The 21,165-nt window shown below is 49.3% G+C and overlaps 4 protein-coding genes across 4 annotated transcripts; 1 reads left to right on the top strand and 3 right to left on the bottom strand.

Moving 5' to 3' along the window:
* Positions 1–3,386: 3,386 nt before the first annotated feature.
* On the bottom strand, positions 3,387–8,073 carry VFPPC_04465 (DEAD helicases superfamily protein (Aquarius); the record flags this gene model as incomplete). The annotated part of the gene is made up of 6 exons (XM_018283814.1): positions 3,387–3,865; positions 3,946–6,200; positions 6,262–7,081; positions 7,148–7,534; positions 7,608–7,708; positions 7,781–8,073. The coding sequence occupies 6 exons, from the start codon at positions 8,071–8,073 to the stop codon at positions 3,387–3,389; spliced, it is 4,335 nt and encodes a 1,444-aa protein (XP_018145046.1).
* Positions 8,074–9,480: 1,407 nt separating this feature from the next.
* On the top strand, positions 9,481–12,712 carry VFPPC_04463 (nuclear matrix protein; the record flags this gene model as incomplete). Its single annotated transcript, XM_018283813.1, has 6 exons — positions 9,481–9,768; positions 9,837–10,643; positions 10,721–10,876; positions 10,944–11,843; positions 11,911–12,365; positions 12,622–12,712. The coding sequence occupies 6 exons, from the start codon at positions 9,481–9,483 to the stop codon at positions 12,710–12,712; spliced, it is 2,697 nt and encodes an 898-aa protein (XP_018145045.1).
* Positions 12,713–12,782: 70 nt separating this feature from the next.
* VFPPC_04462 (eukaryotic translation initiation factor 5) lies at positions 12,783–14,122 on the bottom strand (the record flags this gene model as incomplete). The annotated part of the gene is made up of 2 exons (XM_018283812.1): positions 12,783–13,073; positions 13,145–14,122. 2 exons carry the CDS (start codon positions 14,120–14,122, stop codon positions 12,783–12,785), a joined length of 1,269 nt encoding a protein of 422 aa, XP_018145044.1.
* A 2,055-nt stretch (positions 14,123–16,177) lies between these two features.
* VFPPC_13641 (cytochrome P450 4A21) lies at positions 16,178–17,995 on the bottom strand (the record flags this gene model as incomplete). Its single annotated transcript, XM_022428885.1, has 7 exons — positions 16,178–16,370; positions 16,433–17,072; positions 17,133–17,258; positions 17,309–17,318; positions 17,377–17,520; positions 17,580–17,610; positions 17,667–17,995. 7 exons carry the CDS (start codon positions 17,993–17,995, stop codon positions 16,178–16,180), a joined length of 1,473 nt encoding a protein of 490 aa, XP_022284470.1.
* Between the last annotated feature and the right edge of the window lie 3,170 nt (positions 17,996–21,165).

Below are 21,165 nucleotides of genomic sequence, written 5' to 3'. Positions count from 1 at the left end.
CAATGTTTGTTCACTCCCGCGCCACCAAACCGGGAAAAACGCAAGGCCGCCGAGTCTGATCCACTTTTGCGACGCAGGCAAGCAAGCAAGCAAGCAACAATGTTATGCAGTAGTGAGACGACGAAAAGGGTCAACTGGTCAAATAAAAAAAAAGGTGTCAAGTCTGGTTCAATGTGTTTCAAGAAGATCCAGGAGGAGCAGTCAGTGGATGACTGAATATAAACGGTCAACTGGTTCTTGTCTATTTTTGGCCCAAGCGTTTGTGCGGAGTGTGGGAAAAAAAAATAAAGAATTCTATAGTACGGAGTACTCTTTACGCTTCCCACTCTTTTGGGTCATGTCTTCTTCTTGACCAGACTGCACTGTGTCTATTTTCAAACAAAGAGCACAAAGACTGGTGTAGAAGTTTGCCAGGCACCAAGGTTACTTGAACAGACGAGAAAATGGATTGAACGGAAAAGACCATTCGAATTGGTAATGACTACTCCATACAGCCAGCCAAGTCCTTGGACATGCTCATGCCCAACTTACGACAAAATTACCAATAAGCCGTCCTTCTTGTCATGTGAATAGTCTGTACCCATGCGGCTAATTAACCTGTCTGTGACCAAAAACTACAATGCATGCATATTACTCAACGCCCAAGACGGCCAGGCACTGCACTGCCCTTCATGTTGCACAGGGTGACCAGGCCAAAGCTGATGGATGATTCACTGTTATCTTAACTCCGTACTCTTTTGACCATGTCGCTTCATGTTGGCACTGGGCACCTCAGTCACTCACTCTGGCAGCCTAGTGACGTGTCACACTTTTGACGACCAAAACCGAACAAGAGTCAATTATTCATACTAAGCTGGCCCACTCGCCCTAAGCTAGTCCCGTGGCCAGGCTGTCGAAATGAACAGTGACGGAGAAGTTATTGTGCAGGACAACACCAGAACAAGAGAGTGGGAGGGAAAATGCCACGGCTTGTCTGTACGGAGTACTGCAGATAGTGTTGCCCCAATGCTGGTTTGAACTTTGAGATTTTTGGCCCACGTCGTCGCACAGGAGAACCGGGCAACCACAATTTGAGTGGGTCCAACATTGAAGGATCAATCCAAAGTGGATGCACTTGTACATGTCAAAACAGAAAGAATGAGTTTGGACAGAAAATACGCTGAGATACGTATCCAAAATCATCTATGAGGGTAAATGTGCGGTCGTATTTATCTACTTGGTATATTATATGCATACGCAGTCGTCAGAAAATATTCCTCCCCCCCATTGCGCTCGGCCTTGTTTCCTCGTTAATTTTTTTTTTTTTTTTTTTTTGTTTCGTCAACAATCCCATGTCAAAATCCAAAGAATGGCAAGTCACAACCTGAGGTGCGCAAAGTGCATGTGGGTCCCTGCAACCACTTCAATTTTGGACCCAGCATGGCCGCCGGCCCGTTCAAGCTGGACTTTGACTCCCTCCCTGACTCCCTGACTCCCTGACTCCCAGACTCTCAGACTCATCAGACCTGACTCCAACTTTTTTTCGGGTTAGCCTCTGCTTCTCAAACTCCAGTCGTCTTTCGCGCCATGTTCGCGTCTCCTGTCATTTTCTTCTGGAACTCTCCTCCGTAGTGCCTGCCCTTGTCCCGCAAAGATCCATCTAACCCTTCCATCTTGTTTCGCAACCAGGACCATTTTGCGCTTGGCGACCGTGTCCAACGTCCGCGCATCTTTGACTTCCTAGGTATCCCGTATGTGGGCTAATTCACTTCATCTACAGAAGATTTGAGTTTCCCCTTCATCCAAAACACGCTTTGTGCCTTTTTCCCCATCAAACCTTGGACCCACGCACGCACGCACAAGCATCATGTCCCGCGTAAGGGGGCTGGGCCGTGATGTAATAGAATGAAAAAAGAAAATAACAACTTGACGACTCACGGCCCGGTAACCTGGAAAGCAGGGCAACTGGTCAATTGGAGCTAGCGAGTGCTTTGACGAAAAAGAAATGGATTCCAAAAAAAAAAAAAAAAAAAAAGGCACAAGAAACAATGCTGTTGTCTCTTCTCAGCTTACCATTGCAGCACATCCATTTCCATGCATTTGCTTTTGTGCAACTTCATACTCTCGAGGCAAACATTCATGTACATCGACAATTAAATGAACCGCTGTCCTCTGCAGAATGTGCCGTGGGAACTCTTCAACATACATATGCACATAAAACATGCCAGCTCCAGCTCCGGCTCGAGCTCGCCACAAACGAAACAGGCACAAACATGGAGATGACATGGACATGTTCCCCCGAGCCTACGTACATCTCATCTATCTGCATCTCTCTCCATCATCTCTCTGCCGAACCCAAACCAGGCAGCCAGATGCGACACGCACTTGACGACATGACATCTCACCATCAACCACCAACCATCAACCACACCTTCACCCTTCTACCCATCAACAAGTCCATCGTTCACGACCTTGTGTCCAAATCCGCCACCATACCACCCAATCAACATACTCCCATCCCGTCATTCGCCAACCCTGAGCCCAGCCACATCAAAATTCAAAAAAAATTCGCCCCCCAAGATCGCCAACTCCGTCCATGTCCATGTCTCCCCAGCTCACTCACATGCACCGTGATTACCCTCTGACGCCAACTGCACATACCAGCCCATACATCGGGCGCCTCGTAATTCCGGCCCGTCCCTGACGAAACGGGCGTTTGCAACACCCCTTTACCAGGCTAAGAAGGCAAGCAAGCTGCCAGGGGTCTCAGATGAGTCGGATTGAATGCATCATCTGCACACACACACAGACGTGACTCACTCATACTGCAACCAGGCCACAGCTGCGGCGGCAGTCTGACCAGTAATGTATTGGAGGCATCTTGGCAGCAAATCCGGAATCACCGACTACATCTCCAGCTTCCTCTCAAACAAGCCATTCATTCAACATACAGCGAACAACTTGAAAAAATGACTGCCTCAGGAAATCCATCATCTCAATCTGCACTCTCTGCTTCGCTCGAAACCCTCACCACACCTATCCAATAGGAATCCTGCGCATCATCCTTGTCCCGTGCATGTTCCATGCCGGGCGTGACTCTTCTTTGCAGCACAAGGCTCATGTAGATCCCCGGCGAGTGCCGAGCAACTCACGAATAAGAGACGACCAGTTGACGTCTTCTGCTTACATTACATGCACGTATTTTACCAACAACCACGGCTTACATGCAAATCAAACGGAGCGAGTCGTACGGCGTAGTTCTTAATTGCTTTCTTTCGCCCTCCCCATAATATGACAGATGATACAACTTTTTATGCAGTCCACTATCCCAGTATAAAAGGAAGAATAAAACACATAAAGTAACCCAAACCCTGTGCCAACAAGGCCTCGCTTGCGCCTGAGTCTCACTAGTTCTTGTTTTCTCCTTCGCGGACCTCCAGTATATCCGGTTCTACATCCTTATCATCTTCATCGTAATATGTAGCTTGTGCCTCCGCATCTTTGTCTGCCTCTTCCACAATCGTTTCCGGTGCATTCACAGAGTCGGCGCCCTGCTCTTGTATCTGTTTGAGTCTGGTATTGGTCATCTCAAACACGTATTGCCCCAAGTGTTCGACGTTTTCCATGGCCACTTCTCCTTCCACCTCTGAATTATCTTCTGTATTGGCTCGCTCCGTTGGCCACATCTCACTTGTAACAAGCATCAGCTTGTCTGGCCGCTGCAGGAGTAGGTCAAAGGCAGGCCGGAGCTCCGGGCACGCCTCAAAAACCTCTCGTCGCCCGAGAATATACAATCCAAGTCTAGCACGCGATACTGCCACAGTCATACGGCGAACGTCCCGCAAGTAGCCAACCCGCGAGGTTCGCGTTAGCGAGAGGATGATATCTGGCAACACGTATTAGTCCATGTTGATACGTCGACGTCGAGCCGCAAAAGCGGTTCTGCAGTTCGGTGGTTATACTTACAATCATTCTGTTCGCCTTGATACTTGTCGACCGTGGCAACAGCCTTGGGAAGACCAAACACCGGATTCTTGGCGCATCTGTGGGCAAGCACGTCCTTGACCAAGGCTCGCTGCCCAGCATACGTTGTAAGAATGCTTATCTTTTCCGCAGGGTATCCTAGCAAACGCATGTACTGATAGAGAGCCACCGCATATTCTGCTTCGCCTAGGTTTTGGATAAAATGGGGTGTAGGCTCTGATTCTCCACGTCCCTTATAATCAGGCACATTGATGAACTGGTAATCAAATTTGAAGCCAGAATTGCCCTTGAGGAATTCAGGTCGGCTTTGGACGTGTGGCAAGTCGTCCAACTTGGGATAACGCCACCGGTAAAGATTTGCAATTGACGGACGAGCTCGTCCCTGTTGATCCAGGTTGACGGTTGGGACGCCAAGTCGGACGAGACGGGAAAACAGGGACTGCTCCAAATTGGCATAGTGTCGGAATGCCAGGCTTTGAATAACGGGCGAATTCTGCAGATGATCACCGCACAACACCACCCTCTTCAGCGGCATTTGATTATTCGTTGGCTTTTGCATGGCCAGAGGCATAAATGTTTCAACTTCGGTGATCTGTGCGGCCTCCTCCATGACGACATTGTCGTAGTGGAAGCCCAGTGAGGCAATCTCACTCCGTCGAATTGCAGCGTGGGTCGTGGTCATGGCAATAATCCTCGCCTCATTCGTAAGCAAGTAATTGGCCTTCTCTCGTTCGCGGCGAAGGATCTCAAACGGAACTATGTCGGCCAATTCTGAAAATATCTTGCTAATGTGGCGGTAGCAGCCATTGGCAATGTCCAGCGTTGATTCGCGATCAGCATCTTCTGGGAATAATGGTTGGGGCGCATCTGCAAAGTAGACGTGGAATGGGAAAGCCTTGACGAGATCTGCAGCCGTCGTCTCGGCCGACAGGGCAGCTTGCTGAAACCTTTTCCACGCAGGTTCCACGTAGACTTTGCCAAAGTACCCAGCGGTCTCTGCTGAGTTATCATGTGCACCGGGTGCACCAAGGCTCGAAGCAAGCTTTCTAACTTCTTGCAGGTACGTTTGTCTGTTATCGAGAAATGATTCAACACGGCCGTGTTTGCTAAAGCTTCCATCCGTGTCTAGATCCTCTTCTCCATGTCCTAAACGGAGTAAGTGTCTCTCGTCAATGTCCAATGCCACTATCTTGGCAAATAGTTGGTTCAGTGCTTGGTTGCTGTGTGCAATAAGTAAAGTCTTCTCCTGTGGGAAGTTGTGATAGATGTTGTTGATGATTTGTGTGGCAACGTCCGTCTTGCCTGTTCCTGGAGGACCGACAATCACAGTTAACCCAGGCTGCGACCCAGACATGACTGCTTCAATCTGCGCAGGGGTGAATCGAACAGAATTCAACTTTGGCGCGTCCACGGGATAGGGCCCGTTGTTTGGGGGCTTGTATGTCGATACTTTGAGCGCATCGACGTCCGACTTCATCGTGGGCTCTGCATCGCGCCGTCGCTTCTTGGATGGTCTGGCTCCATTGGCCGTTTCTGCCTTGTCGGCTTCTTCGAGAACGTAGGGGGGACCAAAGCTGCCTGACACATCGTCACCCGGCTCAACAGTCTTGCCAGGCAAGCTCTCAACCAGATGTTGCCAGTCGAGAAAGGTATCCCGGTAGTCGAGCTTCTTGATGCGATTAGAAAGGTTCTTATAGTTTGCTCCCGCCGGATCGCCATAGCCTAGGAAGACTTCGTATAGCCAGGATGGGAGAGGCATTTCCGATAAAACTAGTTTGCGGATAGACTCCAAAACAGGTCTGAAGTTGTTTTCCCTTCGCCCTCGCCTCAGTAACAGATTGACTTGGCCGTAGACGTCGGTTTTGCCTGCCGCGGCACGCTCTGAGTCTCTGGCGTACATGTACGTGTCTAGCTTTAATTGCACTTTGCGTTTGTTGTCGAGGCCCATTGAACCATCTCTGACATGGCGCCCTTTGTCATCTGTGATGCTTAGTATCTCGGCAGCTCGAATCGATTTAATGCCCAGCTTCTCATATTCGGACTGAATCTCACCGCCGTTCACAGAAGCTTCGGAGGGGGCTGGCTCGACAGACAACAGAAACACAACATCATCAGGGCGAAGACTGTCCCATTCCCTTCGAACGTTCTGTCCGAGGCGTCGAACATCAATCGAGATCTCGGCTTTCACCATGGACGGAAGTTCTTCACCAACCAAAGGGGGGGTTACTTCCAGAATTCTGAAACTCTTGTTAGCCTGGCTTGACAAATAAAGATCTGAGGAGTGCTGTTCCCACTTACGATGGTTTCGAAATAGGCATGGCCATTTTTGAGAATCCTGCAAAGTTTATCACGCCAGGCTGTTTGGACTCGGGTCGCAGGCGGCGCAATGCTGATTCTACGTCCTTTCGAATGCCGTAAAATGCTTCACAACGATACAAAATCATTGCTCTCCACAAGAAATCACCAGCAGATAGGTACTGCAAGTTCAACTTGGGTAGAGCAAGGGGATGAGATCCATCGTAGGCATCAGCTCTCTGGAACCCGTTGTCAAACAAGGTGCGCTCGGTGGGAAGCAACGGCATATACCGAGCAGTCTCGCGGAAAGTCTTCTTTCGCTCAAATTTGCTCAGCATGATCTCGGTAAGCAGTTTGCGATCGATGGGGAGTGCGAGAGATTCGGGATATGTGGATCTCATGTCGAGAAGTGTGAAGAGCTGTGTAAGCTCGTCGTCTGCCAAAGGCTCAAGAAGACTCTCAAGTTCGTCTCGCTTCTCAATTCCGCCATAGTTTGAAAGGGCTAGAACCATAAGTTTCTCCTTGAAATGCTTGAGCGCTACCCTTTGTAGTTTCCCGAGGATTGCGCAATGTTTGTCATATGCTTCTGTCGCAGTCAATTGAATTCCTGTTTGATCGTCAATTGCGAAGTGTGTGTAATGCGACAGAAGGGCATGCAAATCGCGCAGTAACGAATTGTTCTCGTCATTATATACTGGCGAAATCTTCATGAGAGGCAGTATGTGCAAATCCTGTAGCAGGGTATTGACATAGCGTCTTGTAGGTAGCTGACTTTGCAAATCAGATATAAACTCGGTAAATCTCTCGCAGTACAAAGCTTGGTCTAGAGAAATGGTCAGCAAAGGTTTCCGTTGCGGGCTTTAGCAAGCCGGACAATACTGATTCATACCAGATTTAGTAGCATCGTCGTACAATAGACCCAGAAAGTCTAGCAGGAGAGAATAGAGCCAAGATCTCTCGAAACGAAGGCGAGCTTTGATGGCATCATCTGCTGCATCATATCGTTTCTGCGATGCTCTCCAGGCCTTTCGAAGATGGGTATTTTGGTCCAGCAAGGCCTCTCGTTGCGTTTCGCTAGACAGGTTCTGCCAGATGCCTATAGATACCAGAGGCGCACATTCCTTTCTGACGATAGCGCAGTCGAGGCTCTGGAAAGCGTAAATTAAGAAGCAGAGAAGGTGTGTTCGAATGGCTGTCGAAAGGGTGCGATCGAGCATTAGCGAAAGGATGCGACGGAACATGGACGAGAAATCCTCTGGTCGATCTTCAAATAGACCTGCATAAGGTGTTAGTTTTGGTCATGTTTTCAAGTAAACGCACTTTGACGCCGAACATATCTAGGTACTCACTCCATGTTTCCAAATGTTCGCGCCGCTTAACATTGGCTATCAGTGCGATTAAGAGAACGTGGAAATTGGACGCTTGGTCAGTGTATCCTGGCCACAGGTAGCTGTTTCAGTAACAATGTTAGTCCAACCCCAGGCAGACATCTTGATAGCACGTGGTATAGAATACTACGCACCTCTCCATTGTCTGCAAGCTCTCCAACAGGAGTAGCGACTTGTATTGGAAGCCATCCTGCTCCAGCACGTCCCAGATGCCCTGCTTCAAAACGTCGTTCTTGACCTTGGTTTTGGCTGCCTTCTTCCCAGGTTTTAACCAGTTCTTCCTCGCCAGTTGGACAAATTGGTGTTCCTCTTGCTCGACCTCGGCGGGAGTTGGACGTTCTGTTTCGACATTGCGGGCGGGTTCGCGGGCCTGTCCAGCACCGGCTGCAGCTGCACGACTGCCCTTGAGGCGCTTGGCGGTAGGCATTGTCGCTTTAGGGGCGCGTCATGAGCTGATGCAGAGCTCCTACGCGAAGGTAGAACGACGACGACAGCTCGTTGTTGGGTGCAGAAGCGAAGCTGCGAATGGGCTGCGAGAAAGTCAACAAGCAGATGTCGTTCGATGCCATGCTCCAAAGAAGAGCACATAGGCGCCAGACCATTGGATGGCAAGTTTTGGAGACCAAAATTTCAGCCTTGCATGAGACCCACCCACCGGACAGCCAGTTTCGGATGTTTGAGAAGGCAGGTGCGATGGGGATGACAGCATTGGCTGACTAACAAGGATTTTGCTCAGAAGCATCAAAATTTATTCAATTTCACAATTAATTCGGTCAGAGACAGCCAGGCAGACCAGGATCATCAAGTGGTCTTTGTCTCGTTTGGTTCGACGCTTGGGTGAGAGAAGTCGTTATCGTTTTGTGCTGGAGAGCCCAGGTGATTGCCCTGTTTCATGGGCCACCGGAGGTTTGTATACGGTAGCACAGGGAAATGAATGGTATTCCACGAGACGAGGATGCAAATATTTCAATATCTTAATTTGCTACGGTGCAGAACGGCATTGGCACTTCAATCGACGGAGCTGAGCAGCTTGTGAGAACAGAGTCGAAATCCGAGTATGGCATAGTTAAGTACCTACCATGCTGGTGTAGCAGGCTCACATGATGCATATGCAATGGGCAAGAATATCCAGAACAAAGGGCAAAATTTTGACGAGGGTTTTACTAATGCGACGCTGATAATTATTTTGATTTATCACCAGCTGAAAGCAATTGAAACATAATATAGAGTTGTCTAGGTATGCTTGAGCAGCGACGTCTGTTGTCTGATGCCTCGAAATGTCAATGAAAGGGAGCAGGCCAAAGCTGGGCCATGCTTTGTTATACCGCTTCATCTTTGCATAACAATTACACCGCATTGTGATTAATTTTTTCAGCAAAGCTGAATTAAGGACTGCAGACACTGCTGTACTGTCGACGTTGTGAATGAGGCCATCAAATGCTGGTGTTGAATCTGGGGTGGAGAGGCGCCACCAAAGAGATGGGAAAACCACCTTGAGCACATGCAGACTCTGGATAGTCTGGTCACTTCCGCTTTGGATGTCGATCAGTCAAGTCAGCCTTCCTCTCCTTCAGCCTCCCGACCACCGGACCTCAACACCACCCAACTACACAAATTGTGCTGTACCACGATCACGCTGGAATATTCATTGATTGCTGGGGACTGGAAGACACCTCATCCTCTGAATCTGCGCCCAGGCCAATTCGCTCCTTCGTCAGGCCACGCCGGACCTGAGTGTCCGCGTCGCGCAGCGCAGCGCATCGAGGCTACATGATCTCCAACAAATCTTGATAACGCGCCAGCCTCGACGTTGAGGTGACTCAAGCTCGCCAGCATGCCGGCTCTCGATGTTCAAAATCCAGGCGTCTCAGCCGTTGCCAGTTTTGGTTCGCTCTTGGATCAATTCCTTGATGAGGCAGCAGCGATAAAACCAACAGCCACCATCGAACCGACACTCAAACAATCAAACTTCGACAACATATCTAGTCGCGTATCAGCTTGTGTATCCAGCCATGTCGCTGCCGGGCAGAATGACGAAGGCTCTAGCCCCCAGGAGCCAGCAACAGCGAAGCAATTCGCCATCATTGAGACAGCTGCGCGACATCTCTTTGCCAAGTTGATTGTATGTGACATTACATTATAACCCTTAAATATTGCTGCCCCGCGCCATGCTAACTTCCTGTTCCCAAGGCTGTAACCCGAATCGAATCGCCCGAATTCGTCAAGATGTGGAATCTACTCGACATTTTGTCAATATTGTCCGATGATGGCCAATGCGATCCGGCCCTCTTGTTTTGGCTCGTCGAAGAACTTCTCGATAGCCAGACCATATCTGGATGTCGCATTGTATTTGACTACCTCGAGTCACGCCGTGAGCGCATTACAGCAAAACACTTCAAGCAAAAACACCTCGTCATTCTCCGAAGCTGCAACGAACTTTTACGTCGTCTCTCAAGAGCTGAGGATACGGCATTTTGCGGAAGGGTCTTCATATTCTTATTTCAGAGCTTCCCCTTGGGTGACAGAAGCTCCGTGAATCTTCGAGGCGAATATCACGTAGAAAACGTCACCACTTTCGAAGAAGCCACGGAAGAGGACCAACAACAGCAAGAGTCAAAAATGGATGTCGATACGCCGGCGGAGACTCCCAGGTCATCGACGGAAGCCAAAGCGTCTGCCAAGGGCGTCAGCTTCGACTCCAAGGACTCACAAAAGACCTACGATCCAAGCACCCTTTACCCTCTGTTTTGGTCTCTCCAAGAAAGCTTCAGTCAACCGCTCAAACTGTTTGACCCTTCCCATTTCGCAAAGTTCAAGAGTAGTCTGGAGAATACCATGAAGGCATTCCAAGCCATTCATCATAGTGAAGGGTCATCAAGGTCATTGGAAAATTCAAGGAGAAATCTGAAACGAAAGAGAGAAGAAGAAGGAACCGAAGATGCTCCCGAAGCATTTAACCCAAAGTACCTGACCAGCAAAGATCTCTTCGAACTCGAGGTATGCACTCCCCACTTACTCTCCATCATGGCCACAGTCACCTATACGATGAATATCTTACCTAACCAATACTACAGATCAGCGATCTCTCGTTCAGACGGCACGTCTTGGTCCAGGCACTGATTATTGCAGACTTCCTCCTGTCTCTTTCCCCGGGAACAAAGGAGAAGCTTGCTAGTCTCAATGTATCAAACAAATCTGTCATCTACAACGATCAGTTGAGCGAAGAAAACGTATGTCCACATCAAAACAATGCAGCCAGCAACACCTATTAACAGACCATGACTGACCCTGGTACAGACAAAATGGGCAACGGAGATGAAACAAACCATATCAGACTACCTTAAGAGGGGTATTGACGGACCTTACTTCTACCGGATGGTCGAGACGGTGCTAGCCCGAGACAAGAACTGGGTCTTCTGGAAGATGGCAAGCTGTCCGCCTATCCAGCGTGAACCCGTGTCGCCAGAGCTATTTGTAGAAGCCAAGACGACGGTCCAAAAGTCCGCCACCAGCAAACGGCTTCGACCTACCCCTATGGGTTCAGTACCACTCGATTTTCTTCGGGACACAGACGACGATTCTTCCTTGGACCAGCTCAAGACGGCGGAGAGATATCAACTTCCCGAACTCGAAAGCTTTCAGAGAAAGATTGCCGACGACGACTTTGAAATCGACATGCCAACCAACGATCAAACCAAAGCTGCAGCCATAGCCGGCAAAGCCAGTAAAAGCTGGCGGGCGCTAAGAATAGCAGCCCGTTCAAAATTAGCAGCCTTTGATAAAATTGACGACTCCAAGAAAGTCGACATTATTTTCAAAGAGCTCGACGATGAAGATCAAGACGTAGACGACGAGGAGCAAGCAGCTCCCGAGGCTGACATGCCCGAAGATCGCAGCCCCATCATCATCTCTGGTCCCAGAAGCGTCGGCAAGTCCGCTCTGGTCGCCAAGCTCCTCGAGCAGCACAAGGGCGTCTTCGCAACTGTTGTGCGGCACACGATCCGAGAACCAGCAGAAGGCGAGGTCAAAGGCAAGGACTTCCACTTTGTCACAACCCAGGAATTCAACCAACTACGCGATGGAGATCGCCTAATCGAATATGGCACCCGGGACGGCAGCGAATACGGCACAAGCAGCAAGGCTATTGACGTGATTACCGAGTCTGGCAAGGTGCCCATTATAGAGCTAGACCTCGAGGTACGACTGATCCCCGTCACAATACGCAACTAATAAACGGTCCATACTAACCAACCCGTACCAATAGGCCGCTCAATTCGCCAAGGACATGGACTTTTCAGCCCGCTACATCCTCATCAAACCGCCCCCCACAGAATCCTACCAGACACGCCTCTCATCATCTGGAGTCGACGACACCGCCATCCAAGACATTATATCCAAACTCCCCGATGAACTAGACGAGTCAAAAACCTCAGACCTCTTTGACAAAATCATCACCAATGAAGAAGAATTGGACGATGCCGCCGACGCACTCAGCGAATACACCTTCTCAAAGGGAGACCAAACGAATGGCGAGGAGACGAAAGCCACTGAAGGCGAGGATACCAGGGGTGAGAGTCAGGATCAAACAGGCGATGAAGCAGCGTCGACTATCGTTGTGGCGACAACTACGGGGACTGAAGCCGATGCGAATGGAGGAGATGGGGATGAGAGCATGGAGGATGTGCCTGCGGAGAAGGCTGAGGCAAACGATGATGAGGAGTAAGTGCGTGGAAGATGGAAGATGGAACATGTAGATATTTATGTAGACTAAGCAAATATTACGCCATTTGACTACACTTACTACGTTACTTTGCGGTGCTGAAGAAGTTTCTATGGGTCATCTGATTATTCACTGAATGTAAAACAAGACACAGCAAGCATTTGCACGGAATAACAAGTCTAGATTGTCGGCAAAACAATTTACTCTTTTTAGAAGCGTAAACCACAAGTGGTACACTACAGCTAACTGTCATAGACTATCAGACTACAAACCACAACAATACAAGTCGTTTGACGACACGAAAAGTCTACTTTTTGCTCCTCTCAACTTCCCTTATACAGCATGAGTTTGTCACCAATTTAACGATAGCTATACAGCTGTAGGACATGCTGACGGAAGTAAACAGCGAAGCAAGTTTACTCATCGTCCTCCTCCTCGGACTCTTCCTCGTCGGCTTCGGCGAGCCAGTCGAGGAAGGGCTTGGCAGCCTGGCGAATCTTTCGAGAGGTGTTCTTGTCAACGTACTTCTTGCTGGCGTGAGTACCCCACTTGGTGACCACTTCCTCGCTGATGAGGTCGTGGTGGTAGTACAGCTGCAGGATCTTGACAATCTGAGGCAGGAACTGGGGGTCCGCGTCGGACAAAGATCCAATAAGACGCTCAGTGCCTCCCAAAAGAGCCTTCTCGTGGCGTTCAGAGTTGATAATCTGTCCTGGGCGTTAGTAATCGATTATGTGTGATCTTGAGCCAGGGCCTTCGTATCATGTTATGTACTCACCTGCTTGAGCATGCTAGCGCGCTTAGGGATCTGAGCACAAACATCCTTGTCGAAAATAGTCTGGGCAAGAACCAAGACGGTGCGATGCTTGCCTTCGATACCCATCTCTTTAGCCTTCAGATAGATTGCAATGGAGTCAACATTGTCAACGCCACCCTTCTCATCAGCCTGGGCCTGGATCCAGGTTCCAAACTCGTCGTAGACAGTGTTACCGCCTTCGCCCTCGTCATCATCGTCACCAAGGCTTAGCTTCTGTTTGAACTCGCCGGGGAGCTGGGCCTGACGGGCCTTGACAGCTTCTTCGCTCATATCCACAGCCCATTCGTCATCCTTGACCTTGACAGCAGCATCTTCGATGACTTCAGCTTGCAGCTTGTTAAATTCGCGGTCGCTAGCGGCATCGTCATTGTCGTCATGCTCGTTTGAGCCATTCTCGGAGCCATCGTCGCCACCACTGCCGTGGCCGTTCTCAGTGGCGGTACCATTCTGCTTGGCCTTCTTGGCGGCTCTGCGTTCGGCCTTGTCCTTTTTGCCCTTCTTGTTGGGTTGGTTCTTGAGAATGTAACCACTCAGCTTGAGACGAAGATCAACAGCGGTACGCTGACCGCAGGCCTTGCAGTCCAAAAGAATACGGTCGTTTTCAATCTTGATGTCGGTCTCAGGGTTCTTGCAGCTCTTGCACAGAACAAACTTGTTGATGAACCCGTCGAGGTGGTCCTGGAGTTTTCCAGCCTCGTGAGCGCCGTTGATGATCCAACGGTCATCCTTGAGATCATCTCTGGTCATAGCACCAAGTTCGAAGCCAAAGTACTTCATGATGTAGGATGCAGGGCGAGCAAGAGAGGCGGCAACGCCGGAAACATTGACGACAACGGTTTTGATACCGTTGCCCTTTCCTTCGACCTTGGTCTGCAGACGCTCCATCTTGTAGCGATAGAAGGCATCGCTGACATCGCGACGAACGTTAATGAGAGACATGATGGCGATATTGAACGACTAAGAAGAGTCCTTATTTTTGAATGGATTTTGTCTGGGACGGTAGTAGCTGACGAGGATTCGAAGTGGCGGTCCGAAAGAATATGAAGCTGTCAAGCGGATTGCAAGAGGCTCTAGAGCGACGAATTCGGCATGAAGATGGCCGTTGGGGTGGAAATAGCTGACGAAGCAGGGTTGAGCAGGAGGAATATCAGAGCTCAAGAAGACGATGTATGTTTGTCATAGGGCAAACTAAAGAGTATCTTGGCAAACAGTAGGGTAGGCATGAACTCGATTTCGAAAGAGTCTTCAGCCGTCGGAACTGATGTTGGGGCTACAAGGTTTTCGCGGTATGCGAAATAACTGCAGCTTGAAGAGGGGTCTGGGTAGAGTGAACTGATCGTGCTGATACATATACAGCAATGTGCGCGCCGATTGTCGTTAAGTGTTCTGGTTCTGCTATACAGCGAGAAGATTGGAAAATCTTTTCAACGGTCGGTCGAATGTAGGAGGCAAGAACGGCTGAACAGACGTTTGTGTCCTTTTGGTGTTGCGGGATATTGGCAAGGCGAGTTGCGTGGCGAGAGTGTTTGATGTCGGTGTTGCGCTGCGACCGAGGAGACAGTCAACAGGCTAAGTAGTGGTTTCCTTTGGGTTGCAAACGAGTATTACGACGGAGTATCCGGCGACAGGTGGACGGTAGATTTTATCTCCGAACAAAAGATGAAATTTGTTGGGTGTGTGGGAACAGGCAGAGAACTAAAAAGAAGACAATCATGTGTGGGAGGGACAAAAAGGCAAAGAAAGAGTGGACAAAGTGTGGACTGGATTTTCTGGCAGAGATTTCTGTCACTTGGAGCACGCGGAGAAACAGAAAAGGTGGGGTCCCGAAAGTTCAGAAGGCGACTGAGCGAACGCATGGCAGGGAAGGAAGGAATGACGGCAGGAGGGTCCAGCTGCTCCTGCCAGGCTGTTCCTCTGTTGCCTCTCTGTAGTCTGTAGTCTGTAGTCTGTCCTTTCAAGTGTCAAAGTGGCACTGGGCACCAGGCACTAGGCACATGGGTCGAGAAGCATCTGGTGGTTTGGAGTCTTGGGAATTGGAACAACTTACCCACCAGACCTCGTCTCAAGTCAACCACCAGACAACTCCATCCTTGCGCTTATGCAAGAAACATGTAATAAGTCGCAGCCCAACAATCGAATGTATTTACTAAAGTACCATCAGTCCGTTGCAAACCACAAGCAGCACAGCAATTTGAGCATGTGATCATTCTCACATCCAATCCATCGATTCACACAACTTTGGTTCGCCAACATCTGTTTCTCAACCCTCCGGAAGGGATGCCGACTCGCCATGTCCGCCCCAGCTAATACTGACGGAGTGCTTGAATCACCACGAGTGACACATGCATAATCCCTGATGCTGGATGCTTGATGCGTAATGCTTACTCTCAAACAATATCCACGGGACAGGCCTTTTGCACACACGGCTCAACCAGGCAAATACACCCAATCGAACAGAAACTAATGCTTCGTCGGTAACGCACCATAGATCAAGCTCAGTTTGTTGCCACGTCTCCTGTGATAGCTCATTATCCTCGTGCTCAGTCACTCGCTGCCCAACCCAAACTATCCAAATACAACCACATCAGGGCCTCGCAAAGTTGTATTCTGCATGATACATTAGTCATTTCGAGTCCATGACTTGAGCCACGTTTTTGATTACGCTTGTACAACACCGCCCAGGACTTGGCAGTATCCAGTCGTCTCAATCGATTCATGTCGGCAACCTGTGTCTTTAGATACGCCATTAGTTAGGCCATGGAAGTGTCTTGGCCTGAAACCCTGGCCTGCCTTGGTTGCATCGGCCGGAACTCGACTGTCTCGGGAACAAGAGATAGAGTCACCACAATCCAACATGTCTGTAGACTAGAATATTCACAATCAATATTTTTCACTCTTGCTGCTAGATACTCAAATAATCTTCGTGTCCAACAAACTCTATATGAATTCAGCATTAAGGTTTACAGCCGTCTGTCAGCCATACAGTCAAGGTTTCTATTGAGAGACAGTCGTAGTTTTGATCTCGGGTAGCGCATGAAATTTTAGCAAACACTTCTTCCCTAATGGTCGAGTCGAAATAAGCTGGTCTGACGTGACCATCGACTCGGCTGTCATGGAAGCGTCGGGTGTTGTGCTATATCGTGAATAGACATCTCGAAGTAGAATCTTCATCTCCGCAATAGCAAGGCTAGAATAAAAGTATTAGCACCTGCGTGTCCATAGAAGACGGCAGCAAGCCAAATAACCTACTGTTTGCCAACGCAGCCCCTACCGCCGTTGGAAAATGAAAAGAGCAAGCGGCGTCTATCGGCATCACCCTCGGCCTGCATCCACCTATCCGGGTGGAACCTGTTGGGATCTGGGAAAATGTCCGTGTTAATGCGGTGCACAGAGTGTGCCTGGCAACTGACAATGGTGTTCTCCGGGACATAAAAGCCATCAATGTTTCGCCCGCCCTGTGGCACAAGGCGAGGCAACGACATTGGAATTGCAGGATAGTATCTAAGGCCCTCGCACAGGACAGCATCCAAAAACGGGATCTGGTCGATTGTAGCCTCCGGGTTCTTTTTGAGCTCCTCTGTAAGCCTCCGCTGCAAATGAAGGGATCGAGGCTGCGAGAGTTCCCACATGAGGAAGCAGAGTGTATCACCAGTGGTGTCGATACCAGCAACCATGTGGTCCAAACACTCAGCGGCCTTGTCAATGTGGTCAAGGTCACCCGACTTTTCTTCTAGACGACTCATGAGCGTAAAGCTGGCTGCATCAGTTCGCTTGCTGGTTTCCAAGACATAGTTGTCTGCAAGAGGTACAGATCGTGGTTTGACCAAAAAGGACAGAATTCTGGCAAATAGACGGTGCAGCGTCGGGCTGTAGTGTGAAATGAGACGATCTTCAGAGTCTTATTAGCAAATCTGTGCTTAGCCTTCGAGGGAAACAAGCGCGTCCTTACTCTGCAGGCTGTCGTCTGCGGCCACTTGATGCATCATATCTTCGTCCGCCTGTGTTCCAATGCAGTCTGAGCCATTGGGGTGGAACAAATGGTGAGTGATGCAATCACAGGCATAGGCATGTAAAGCTGTACAGGTTAGCATTGCGGCAAGATAGGCGTAACTAGCTCAGAATCACACATACAAATCTGTGACTTCGATTAGTATCCAGCTAGCCGGCGTTTAGATATGGCTTGATATACGTACAAAAATGTCAGTGGCAGACTCCCCGGCTTGGGTACAACGGTGCAAGAACGCCCTGGATCGCTCTTGGATACCTTCCAGAGAAACACTGCGCATAATGTTTGTGTTGGCATATCGATCTGCGAGGATTCTCTTCCTCTTGGCATGCTACAATGGTATTGTTAGGACATGTCCATGCTATCAACGACGTCTTGAAGAAAACCTACATCTGCCTTGTTTAGTGTTGTAAACATGGTTCTGTTTGAAGATTTGGTCAGTATATCATTCACGGATTTTGAGGTGGGAAATCAAACCTTCGCCCATATATCTTAAAGAGATTGTAGAAGTCGGATTTATCGTAGCCACTCCCTCCGGAGCAGTATATCTCCTTGAGAGCTGGCCAAGAAGTGTACGACACTTCGTTCGGGGCAATCCGCACAACGGGTCCATATTCTTCATGCAATGCGTGGACGTATAGTGTTCTTTCAGCATTGATTTCTTTCCACTTCAGCACCAACGAGGTGAACAGAGAGATGGTTGGACCGGGCAGCTTTCGTAGCGGTGAGTTGAGACGCCGCAGTAGCAGGACAACTGACAGAGCGACGGCCGCGATGGCCAAGTATACAGGCGACAGGAGGAGCATGATGAATGATGCAAAGGTCTTCTTTTAAAGAGTAGCTACATTGACACGATTATCTGCAGCATTGGAGTCCGGAAGCACGATACGGAGTTGGGATTGGAAATGGCCGGCTTCTTATCAACGGCAGAAGATACGGTCATCGGACCCTCGGCGGCGATGACTCGGGGTGCTCCTTCCACGTCAATTGACCAGTTGACCTATTGTCGTCCGTGTTTTCCACTGAGCTTGGCGTTTATAGGCGTCAACAGGCTTTCTCCAGGAGTTTTCATGCCCTATAAGTGCTAGCGTGGACTCCGCGGCACCCGCCAATTCCCCAATTTGACCCGGCTGCCCTCTCCTTCCCCGCAAAATTCCAAGCATGATGCTTGGGATTATGGGCCGGTTTCGCAACTCTGGTGGTGAAGCACCTTTTGACATGTCACAGCCACCAATGATATTTCGTCTGGTTCGGATTGTGGAGGTAATTCGCTGTCGTTTATTGGCAATATCATTGCCGTTAATGGCAGTTATCCTGAGTTTTCAGCATTATCGCGCCCGACATGCCATTAGGGGTTTAGGGTATGAGTTTCGACGGTGAAGCGAAATAAAACCAATATGCAGATAAACTGATTATAAAGCCGAGCCATAAAAACTCTCATTGATTACATATATGCCAATTTGATGGTAGTTGGGCGTGCGACAGTGCGCAGAAGGAAAAAATCGACCCATACTGGATCGCGAGCAGGTGTAGGGTAGCATAATATTGGTGCATGCAACTGGTGATACATATTCTGGGACGTGATAATTCGCCCACCGTTAGTCCATGCAATCGAGTAATTGTTCAGGAATAAATACTTCTCCCAATATATGAGCCGAGAGGTGCTTCACGTTGTGTTCATGACTAATTTGTACCGCCCAACGTGTACTGCGGACGGGAGATCTGAACAACCGCACACAGATCTGGGTCTGGCTCTGCCGAGCTTCCTGATTAGGCGGAGAGAATAGCGAATAGTCTGCATGATATTCCCAAAGCAGTCTTGAAATCACACACCGGTGTTTGACACTGCAGCTCACATACTTTTTATAGAAATCTGAGCTTCCAATACCAATCGGTGTTGTGGTGTTGCAAACAGACCACCCAATGGTCAATGTCGAAGCTGTCGAAAGCTGAACACGCCGACTTGAAACAGGACAATGCCTTTGGCAAGCATATTCTGAAAACAACTTGATGCCTAAGAGGAGTGTTCACATTGTGAGAACCAACTTTGGATACAGTACCAAACTTGAGCTAGCATTACCTTAGTCTGTGGCCAAATATACTTACCTAGGTACCTATGGCCAAGTACATTCTAACATATCACACAGACAATGGCATATCACGCGACACATTGTACGCTCTACATGCCCTAATATCTTCAGCCACTCGCTGTATCTCGATATACTTCGAGGTCTTATGTCTGAGCACAAGTACAGTCCGTACTCCGTACTCTTCTCGGAGATGATACAGAAGACACAACTGCAACAAATTCGTCAGATTCTTCCACGTCTGTCAAGAGCCATGGCGTTGTCACTGCCAAGATCTATTTCAGGTCATGCCTGAACTGCAAGACAAGCATTAGCCCTGCATCTGGCGCAGGCAGATCAGCTCGATCAACAGTTCTTCAATGTCGAATCTTTGACGGGAAGAGCCGTCACTCCCACAAGAATCGGCGGACGGAGTAAGCAGAACAAGAACCCAAATGTGCCACAACACCGGGGTCGTACGGGGGGCACTATCGAACCTTCGGCTTGTTCTTCAATCTGCAATATGCAACATGCCTTACCAGTTATGCCTAACGAACTATTCTTAGATGAAGTTGTCTTGGGTTGATACTGGCTATGTGCGCCGTACCGCCAGCAAATTTGGGCTCGACATGACGTGCTGTCCAGCAACAGCCGACAAGGGGCATTTCGTATCTCGTCATAAGTCCGCCTCGGTGGGAATCCTTGACATATTTTAAATTGCAGCTTCTGGGGCACGTTATGTATCAGCAGCTTTGTGGCTGACTCCGATATTGGGGAAAGCCAATATTTATATAAGATGGAATTCGGATGGGCACGCGACTTGCCGCGCGAGGGTCTGTTTGTCCACCCAAGCAATGCGAGGAAATACGTAAAATAAGGACAAAGGCGCGCATCTCGGAGGAAGTTGATTAGTTTGTGACTAGGAAAATGAGGAAATTGCCATGTGGAGGCGAATGTTCGTTATGCTGCAATTCGACGTCAATGGCGCCGACTGCTGTATTGTAGATCCATTTGCATTGGCTATTTCGGGAGCGGAGTCGTGAAATCTGGCCATTTTCGTCCTTTTGGCACGCTGCCATGGCTTTTTATCATGATTGCCCATCCGTCATGGCACTACGGAGTACTGTGCTGTGGTCCGTTGGTGAGACCCGCCCATGTAGTGGAAGGACAAAACATTGAAGATCCAATAATAGCATCACCCCTTCCAGGATCAGACCCTTGTCACACGTCGCCTGGATTTGCAAGTGGGATGGGCAAATGGCTGTGCGGTGTTGGTCCATGATCCACAGGAGTCGCCAATCCAAACAGCTCTTGGTTCAGCCCTGGATGCTCATCACTTTGGCGAGGTGAGGAAGGCCTCATGGTGGAAAGTGCACGAGGAACTGGTGGACAAACCATTATCGGATTTTGGCTGCGTGCGGCAGCTCGTTCAGTGCGAACTGGCCGAGTCCCAGCTCTTCTATTGTGAACAGGTGAATCTGACGGTCTGGTTGAACAGGCGGCCAATCCAATAACCAATGAAATTGGTCACAATATTTGTAGTCGCTGACCAAAGTGAGGCAGCAAAAGTTGTTGGCAGCACAGAACATGCTCAGCCTCATCGGAATTTTATTGATGTTGGACCACATTGGCCTCCGTATTTCGTCCTTTGAGCTGAGCTGTGAGGTTCGAAATATCCTCAACTATCCAAGCCCCGGATCACCCGCATGATCACCAGTGGAATCCACATCGACTCACAGAGAAGAAGACAAACGGATCTGCTCGCAGTGCTTACTGGAAATCCCCCGAAGTGCTTCTTTTTCGTCTGAGACTCTGCGACGCTGCCTCCACTCCTGTCGGATCTAATCCCGCCGAGACGTGGGAAGAGGACGTGGAGCTCTCTGGGACCAGGATCGCAAGGAGAGCCATCA

Source organism: Pochonia chlamydosporia, chromosome 3, assembly GCF_001653235.2.
Source record: "Pochonia chlamydosporia 170 chromosome 3, whole genome shotgun sequence".
In the NCBI taxonomy this organism is placed as follows: domain Eukaryota; kingdom Fungi; phylum Ascomycota; class Sordariomycetes; order Hypocreales; family Clavicipitaceae; genus Pochonia; species Pochonia chlamydosporia.
This window is presented reverse-complemented; position numbering and strand designations above follow the sequence as displayed.